At 35.5% G+C, this 9,734-nt stretch overlaps 1 protein-coding gene across 1 annotated transcript; it reads left to right on the forward strand.

Annotated features, from left to right (window-relative positions):
• Positions 1-768: 768 nt before the first annotated feature.
• Positions 769-1,371, forward strand: LOC116174565. Its single transcript, XM_031492502.1, has one exon. The coding sequence runs from the start codon at positions 769-771 to the stop codon at positions 1,369-1,371; it is 603 nt and encodes a 200-aa protein (XP_031348362.1).
• Positions 1,372-9,734: the final 8,363 nt, after the last annotated feature.

Consider the following 9,734-nt stretch of genomic DNA (forward strand, 5'->3'; position numbering starts at 1 on the left):
TATTGCAACTGAATTGTTATACTCAGTTAGTTTCCTGTACAACCTGGTCAAAATGGACGCCACTGAGGCCAAACGTAAAATTTAGTTGAACGTGTATGATTATTTTGTAAAAGAAAAAAATCATGGTGGAGTACTTACTTCAGTAATGGCAGTTCAACAAAGAACAGCGGATGCGGTGCCAGTATCGAAACAAACAGTTGTGAGGACATGTGCTATGCGAGAGATTGGAAGTGATTTAAAAAGAAATACATATCGCCGTTCTAAACCACGTAGGACGGACCTACTAGAAAATAAAAAGCATACCATCCGATATCTGATTTATGATATGTACGCAAATAAAGAGCACGTAACTCTAGATACTTTGTTGGCGGTGATAAAATTGAAAGACTTGTGTGATTTGGGCAGAACAAGCTTGTTCTATGCACTGAAAGAAATGGGCTTTAAATTTAAGATGACCAATAGCAGACGGGGTTCGTGTGAACAAAGTCATGTGGTTTCCATGCGGAATGTGTTTTTGCGAAAATACATCAGAAATCTCGAATCCGAAATTCCGCATGATTTCGTTTTTTTAGACGAAACCTAGGTGTTTAGCAGAGGCGCAACAAAGCGTACTTGGCAAGATGACCGCGCTAAAAGTTTGCAACAACTCATAAGGCTTCAGATGGTAAACGATACATAATTATTCATGCTGGTGGCAAAAATGGGTTTATAGAAGGCAGCAGCTTAATATTTTCGAGTACCAACAAATCGTTCGATTACCACGACAATATGAACGCCGAACTATTTGAAAAATGGTTTGAAGAATCTTTCCTAAAGAAACTTGCTCAGCCCTCAATTATTGTTTTAGACAATGCATCTTATCACACGCGGAAAAGTGAAAAGATTCCAAGAGCTTCTTCAACCAAAGAGGAAATTTCGAATTGGTTGAAAATGAAGAATAGACCATTTGGTACTGCGATGTTTAAGGCCGAATTGTTAGAAATTGTAAAAAATCACAGTCAAGCAACCATAACTAAATATGTTGTCGATGAAATGGTATTACAATATGGCCACGAGGTTCTGCGTTTGCCGCCTTACCATTGCCATTTCAATCCCATTGAACTGGTATGGGGAATTTCGAAAAAGTTTTACGATGACCATATTGTTGGTACGCCGGGAAGACCAGAAGATGTTCTTAAAACCTGGAACGACGCATTAGCTAAAGTAACTCCAGACGTGTGGAATGGCTGCGTAACCCATACAGAAGAAATAATCAAGGATACCTTCAATCGTGAAAAAATTATAGACGATGTAAGGGCTTTGGTTTTTACTGTAAATACAGGAAGTGATGAAGAAAGCGATTATTTAAGTGAAAGTGACAACGACGCGTGAATTCAGATGAACTTAATTCATGTCGATTATTATAATAGGTAGCAATTAAGTAAATAATGTACATATTTTCATGTTTATTTGTAACAAATGTTGTAATTTTTAATGTGAACTGCTAAAATACAAGCATGATTTCGTATCGTAACTGGTGTAATATTTATATTCTGTTGAGAACTGCTGACTGGTGGGTGATTGGTGCTTATTGTTCTATTCATTTAAACAAGCCGTAAGGATTGTTTTGAACGACTTTCGCCCTTAAAAATCCGGTTTTTCCCATACATTTAAGATGCAAATCCAATATTACCATTTATCGCAATACTATTGGGAACACCCCCAGCGTTAATGAGAAAAGTAACATTATTTGCTGAATACACATACACGATCCTCATATACCCCCTTTTAGCTGCGACTGTAAACGAGAAAACGATTCAAGTTGCGAGGAGATCATGTGGCAACGATTGTGATTGGCTCAAGAAAAATGCTATAGCAGACCTATACTGTTCGGATTGCACAAACGACTACTGCAATGATGACAAATTTTGATCAATAAGAGCAAGCCTCCATAAGGATTATAAACATTTTTCTGCATACTATACTATGTTATTATATTATTTTTATTTATTATATTTACTTTTTCGTGTTTATCCTATAAACTACTACGTATTTAAGGATTATGTTGACAATTGAGCTTCTTCAGGCATACGAATTTTGATTGTTTATTTTCATACATAAAACCATTGAATATCCAACTCCAGTTGGATATTCAATGATAAAACAGAACTGATACAATTACTTAAAGTAACTCGACGTGTCGATGAAGATGTACTTGCCTTTGATGTCACTACTTGCGAAATTTCATTTGTGAACATTTTTGTTATTCTGAAACACAAACTCGAGAAACCAATTCCTTGAAACAACTGATTCAACTGTTAATATTTTTCCTTTACGTTTATTTTTCGAGTTTACAAATAAAAAGGAATCAGTGGAATACGAGTAATGGGTTTTACTTCCTAAACAATGGCCGATGGCTAATTTCGATTCCTTCATATTTTATCGTTCACTTTAGGTAAACAACTAATCTGGTATACCTACCACCATTCACCGTTCCACGATTCTGAAAAGGTACAGTCCCCACAGTAAATCAGAAGATACAGATACTTCGCAGGACTTTATAAAATAAACCGATACTACGAAATATCGAAGGATCCTCAGTATTACAATAACTTTTAACGATAATTTATTTTAATGTTACAAAATACATCAAATTCATGTCTTGGCCATTGAGATAATGCTTTTAATCTTGTTTTGATCAAAATCCATGTGGTCGCCAAAAATAGATCAAATTCATGTTTTGATCATTGAGATAATGCTCTTGGTCTTTTTCCCAACGTTCTTGGTGCATAAATAACGATTTTGACATGTTTTGATCAAAATCCATGTGGTCGCCAGAAATGCATCAAATTTATGTCTTGAGCATTGAGATAATGCCCCTTGTCTTTTTCTCGACGAATCCTTGGTGCATATAATACAACAGCATCTCGTCAATTATATATTATTTTGATTTCGAATACAAGGTGGCGCGCTACAATCTACGACGGAACCTACCTATGACCATTAGGTGTTAATGACGGCTCTGTTCTGAGAATGTTCTCAATTACTCTGAGTTGAGAGCCCGTAGTTTTTCCTGTTCCCGATTCCACTCAAGTCCTATAACTTTTGTTCCTATTGAACCAGCTTCCTGAAAATCAATAGCGTCCGTCCTTATGTCCAAAGAACCCCGGTACACCAAATTTTCAACTTCAATCGGCCACTTTTCAAAAAGAAGTTAGAGCGCACACGGACGGACGGACGGACGGACGGACGACAATACAAAACTATAAAGGATCTGAGGATCCTTAATAACATCTTTGTTGGCTTCAGAGCGTTTTGAAATAATTCCCAATCGGCGGATTGTTGTTTACTTTTGGGTTTGCAAGAATAAATAATTTAGTAAATCGACAAATCTAACATGACCCAGTTTTTGATTGCCTGTTAAGTTTTATGGGATCTATGGACTCCAGTATTTACGTCTATGGAGCACATTCTCGAAATTCGTCGTAGTAGGATTAACGTCCGAGGAGGTTGGAGAAGAAGACTCAATGACTAAATACTCAATTCCAGGTTACCCGCATGTTTGCAATTCCAGGTAGATCAGTTCCAGCTGACCGACAGGTAGGAATCTTCGATACGAATGTGATGGTGGGTTTCTACAATCATTATCATTAGTTCACTATCATTAGATAGCCAATAGAAACAAATCTATGGTTTCGTTGGTTAGCGACGCACAATAAACTTTTGTTTCTACTGGCTATTTCCGAATGATCTAATATGATGATGATTACATAAACCCACCATGAGTGTTAGCATCTAGAACACGGTACTTCTTTAATACATACACAAAAAAAACATACATCCAAAAAACTACAATACCAATATTAAAATCCAATTAATTAAATCCCTATTAATAAATGGGTTTCGGATTGTGATATAGCCTTTATCATATAGGCACAACAAAGACGGGTAATTTCTGTCACTAAATGCTGTGTAAAGACTGGAAAGAAAATTAATTCTCCTATTTTATTTAGCAGAATTAATTGAGTTGGTGCCCGAAACATGGAGTTTGGATCTCAAAGCTCTTGATCATTGATCTCTGGGACTTGAATTTTGGTCCTTGGTCTGAAATATCGAATTTTAATCCTCGAACATGAAACTTCATTCAACTCTTGAATCTTGTTATCTTCTTGTATTTGTGAAATTTTCTTGGCGCTCCTTGAACGCTCTTGAAACTTTTGTTTCTCTTTGAATTCTGTTCAATTTTTTAATCTTGTTGAAGAAGAATATTAATTTCATTCCCTTCTTCCACGTGCGTGAACTGCGATGTAGATGGTGAGTATTCCTGTAGTCACTCCCACGTAGTCGACAGTTTATTTACGTAAATCAATTTTAGAAAGGAAAAATGTCAAACACACTAATTTAATTCGCTAAGAATAACAAACGCATTTACACAACTCGTTTGCTTTTTAATGAAACTTTGATAAAATACAATTTGTTCGTTTATCCAGAATGTATTATACATCGATGGACTTTTTATTAAGTGGTCTTTAAATTGGTTTTGTGGATTGTAAAAACAAATTACAATCAGTACCTATTTCATTTTGTTTTATGTTCAACGTTATTCATTTATGTACGAAACAGGAATTGGATTGAATATTACTAGAAACTTAATGAGGTTTTTTAGTTACATTTATAGTCACTCTGATAGGAAAAATCCTATGTTTCAATTCCAACCAACTAAAACGTTACTTATTATATTTATAATTTAACAACAAATGATTGGCTACAATTAGCGCTATTCCTTCGAAAGAAACTCACAAGACAAGAAAAATCATTGACTCCTTTTCTATCTCGACCAAACCATAGTCCGTCTCACCTTGACATTAGAGTACAAGGTCAACAACTGTCCCAGATGTCATCAGAATATGATTTGAAGAATCAGCGCCGCGCTAAAAAGTCCTTAGGGCATTGCTCTATGTTCGCTGTACTGTAAAATCAAGGTGATACGGAAAACAGTAATGGAAACCAAGGATCGAATGTGACGTTAAACTAAAAAGATGCTGAACATCATCCTAAACGGCAAACAAGGTCTATAAACGATCCGAAGGTGTGAAATATTATTCACTTAATCTTGATCATTTCGAAAATGAAGCGATAGCATCACGGCGTTTCCGACATAAACATTTTTAGAAAGGCGTTCTCGCTTAAAAACTCCCATTAAAACCGCAAGTTGGAAACGGTGATACCGTTGAATCAAATCTTCTAAGCAATTTCACACATATAATTGTAGATGTAATCTCTTTAATGGAACAATGTGAAATTGCGTGAGAAAGAATTATGTTTTATTAAAGAGGATGCTAATATCGGGGTCGCATAAACCTTTTACTCGTTGTTTAGCAAATGCGATGGGATTTACATGTTTATCAATGTGGTAATGTTTTATTATACTTATATTTACAGATATACAACTTATAAACTAGTGTGTTTTTTTACGCTGATTATAATTGTGAGAACAGGAAAACGATTGACAGTCTCATTCTTAAAATATCCACCGAAACGTCCTTTTCTCTAATATGTGTTGAAAGAATGCTACTTCATCAAAATAGGTACGACGTAAATCACTAAAGCGTAAATCCGCTAAATCGTATTCAATGGAGCAAACCTACTACTCGACCAGAAAGAGAGTAAAACTCCGCAGAAAATATTATAATAGTCAATACAGAAAGCCATTTTCATGTAGACATAAGTCAAGTAACGTAAAGGCGTATTACATTTCTTTTACAAGTAACCACCATGACAGCACAATGTTCTCTGAAGAAGAACAAGTGTAGCTTGTACGCAAACCTTATTAAAAAAAAATAAAAGCAGAAAGGTACATGTTGTGACCTCTAACGACAAAAAAATGAACTAACGTACATGAAACATGTAACACTCAACTAACTACATCTGAACTAAACAAATTTACAGAGAGAGTATAGTCTGCGCAACGGGTACTAAATGGAATAAAAATTTTAAAAGTTGAAAAAAACGACACAGTTTGTATAGACCAGTCAAACAAGACATGCAACATCGGAAAAAATGAAGAAAATCATATTTTTGTTGTGTTAAGATGTGAGAGTAGTCCAAAATCAATTTTTCAACTTCCAAAGCTATCTGAGTGGTGATCGAAAAACCTCGATTTTTTAATTTTTCGTAAATATGTCGAAAATCATTCATTGCACAAAAAATAATTTACGAAGAAGGTAATTTGCTACAATCTGCGATCAAAAGTAGCTCTGTATCTCCAACAGATCCGGAGTACTCACTTGTAGGAATTGTATTAATGCTTTTCATGTACGCATAATAAATGGGAAACTTGGCAAAATCTGAGTTTCCCAAACTTTAATGTCTGATGATTTACATGGTCTATTTTATTTCTAACGACAGAGAAGGAATGGTATAAAATACAACAAAACCGGTATTTAATATTTATGTATGTTTATACTTCGTAAAACCCAAATTATTGTAACATAAATTTAATTACGTTTATTTATTTACAATTAATTAACAATAAATGTACATTAGTAGTATAACAGCAATTATTATTTGTCACTCACAATTTATAACATAACAGGATCGAAAGCATAATACTTCGCATCGATGACTGAAGCACAATTTGATTTGCTTTTATAGCAAACGCCGGTGTTTCTCGAAAGTTCTCGAACGCTTCCGAATATTCTAGAATGTTTTTGAACAAACACGTCGTATTTCCCGCAAAGAATGCATTCTGTTACATCGTGTACGTAATAATATTTATTATGTAATCAGCAGAGCTATTTACACCTTTAATGCTTTTGAAGGGCTCGCAGCAGCTCCTGTAGATCTATTGAGTTCTTCCTCGCCGTCGATGTCCCATAAGGGGAACGTTAAGGCATGCCTTTCCCATACAAGAGCTGCACAAAGGCACACATGCGCGCCTACAGTCATACACGAAAGTGTATCATCCAAGGTCTTTTTTTCTTGAATTTATTTTATCCCTATTGGGCTGTCAGTCTAGGCGCGAGTGGGGGAGGGGGAGAAGATCAGGAAGTATCGTACTAAATAAAAGTACCTATAGGAAGAGGAAGACTTGTCGCCTGAACTGACGTGGCAGGCCGCAACAGGAGGGGGAGGGGGAGTATGCAGGCTTTCAAGTGCTGGTTTTGCAAACCATGAGGTGTTTGTCTTTTGAAAAATAAATGCGGAGATAAATTTTCTTATCCTACAACAAGCTAATTCACAACCCCTCAGAGGAAGCAAACGCTTCTGGGGCCTCCTTGAGTACTGGTACCGATAAAACTTTTCTTCTCACCTTTAATGAGTCATGGTTGAGTCCGATTTTTCGAAACTCTACTCATGTATTGACAAACGGTAATCGACCTATCACCAGAAGAGTCTGGAATCGGAAGTTGACGTACGCCTCAGGAGTTCAACGTATGGGAGAATGCAATAAAGCATTCCTGCTTTTCGTGTTGGTAAAACTCCTTTTATGAGTAACCGTCGAGTATACTTTCATTAATACTATACTCCATGAAGCATTTGAATGATACGGCATGCGTTTAACAGATTTATTGAAATCCCTATAACAATTTTCCTTTGTTTAATGGTGTAGTCGCTGACGTAGGAAAAGAGCTCTGTTCCAAGGCTACCAGCAATGAACTCTAAAACAAACAAAACAACAACGAAAAGAATCAAGGAACCCGAGATTGGGCAGGTATCAAGGCTAACTAAAGCTTGAACACTTGTGTAAACGTGAATGTAAAATTACAATATGAAAATAAAATGGCAACCAAAACCCTGTAAAGAAACCGCATGTCAAATCACTTCGATCACATTAACCAAACTCCAATTAATACGAGGATTGTTTAGAAAATAATAATACTATTACGGTTGACACCTAAATCGGTGACAAAATCCTAAAAACAACGAACAAGATATCATATTGCCGTACTTACATATGCATGAACATTAAATTCCAATTATAGCCTCCAAGATGAGAGAAAAAGGAGATACAAACCATTTCTATTAATCGCCAGAAGTAGTACTTAAAAGATTTTGCAATTAAACCAACTGAATTCTTCAAAAATGGATACGACGACTGTTAAACGTTACCAATTGTTAAGTCTTAAGGAAAAGAAAATGAGGTGCTCTAATCGAAGCTCTTAAAACTAAACCAGATGCGATTACAGTGGTCCTAAATCAAAAATTACAGTGATACTCAACCAATGATAATTTATATACAGTAGAAACTCCGTTAACTTCGATTACGATTTCGGTTAACGGAGCTTCTACTGTATACTTGACAAAAGAACTGATACAACGCTTCGTAAACAGGCAATGACTTCTGTAGGTGGATGTGTCCTCACTTTTCTCGGTTTGTACAATTAACGTGACCGAGTGGGTAAAATCCCTTCCGATGTAAATAACTTGCAAGCAGTGTTTACGCTCTTTCCAAGAACTCCAAAATATAGAAGGTGGTCCGTATGAAAAAACGTAGTTCAGGGTCGTATAGAAAACGAAACACTCTGTTCAAAAACCATGTATCGCAATGGATTTTACATAAGCAAGACGTGTTATAAGAAAGATTTTGCTAAAATCAATTATCTTTAATAATAAGAAAATCATGTAGTATTAAAGTAATCGAGTAAATTCGAGAAACGCCCCCTAGCGGGCAAACGATTAGAGATAGCTGAGTTCTGTTTGGGCTAGAGATTTTCTCTTTAAAATTGAGCTTCAGACACCTAAGTCGCCCTCTACCTCTACGAGAACGTTTATAATTTTTTATTTCTGTACGTCTTTGTTTTGAAACGTCCAATCGCTTTGAAAATCAATATACATGTTTTTAATGATATAAAAAAAGGTCGCTATTGCTTTTCAGCTAAATATACTATGTCGCGAAAAAGTTACAGCACAAAGGTGACATCGAAAATTGTGCGGTATTCAGTTGTGTCGGACTTTTAAGTTGAAAATTGAATACAAACGCCCTGTCCCAAACTAATGAATCCCCTAATTCAATAGTGATCGATTATATTAATATATTAATTCACAACAATTTCCATTATGTACATATGATTACGAACAAAAATCGTCTTGACAATGGAGGTGGTAGTAACAAATAAAACAATAAAAATTTTACACTTATTGATTAAACGTTGACGTAGGAAAAGAGCTCTATGCCAACGCTTCAGCTATTTATCCCATAACAAAACGGAAAGAAAAATACGTTAATGATGGAGTGTGCTAACAATGGATAGTGGTCTCTGAAGGAAATCAGCCTACTCAAACAAAACTGTCAGACGTGTCAATCAAATCGATCATGTATCAATAGGTGCGACTACGAGGGATTATTAACAAATGACATTTAAATTTACAAAAAAATATTACGTTGATATAACCCTGGCAGAGGAGTTATCAAATAGGTTCGCATAAGAATTCCACACAAAATGTCAGCAGTCTAGCAGATCCGGTGACTTTAATCAGAAACGGATGTTGGTAATTAGCGTGGATGTAAAGTTGAACTTGAAATTTACACTGGAACTAGGATTTAGAAATGATACTCAAAATTAAAGCGTGGAATTAAACTGGAAACTAAAACTTTAAATACGGCAAAACTTGAACCCTAAAGAGAATACATATAACACCCTTTAAACACGAAATTAACATACCTCTAATTAAAAAGGCTATTTAAAAGGTAATAATGTTACAGCAATGATTGACTTAAACCGGTTCGAACTCCACATAAAGCGATGAGGATT

This window comes from Photinus pyralis, unplaced genomic scaffold (assembly GCF_008802855.1).
Source record: "Photinus pyralis isolate 1611_PpyrPB1 unplaced genomic scaffold, Ppyr1.3 Ppyr1.4_LG6, whole genome shotgun sequence".
NCBI lineage: Eukaryota > Metazoa > Arthropoda > Insecta > Coleoptera > Lampyridae > Photinus > Photinus pyralis.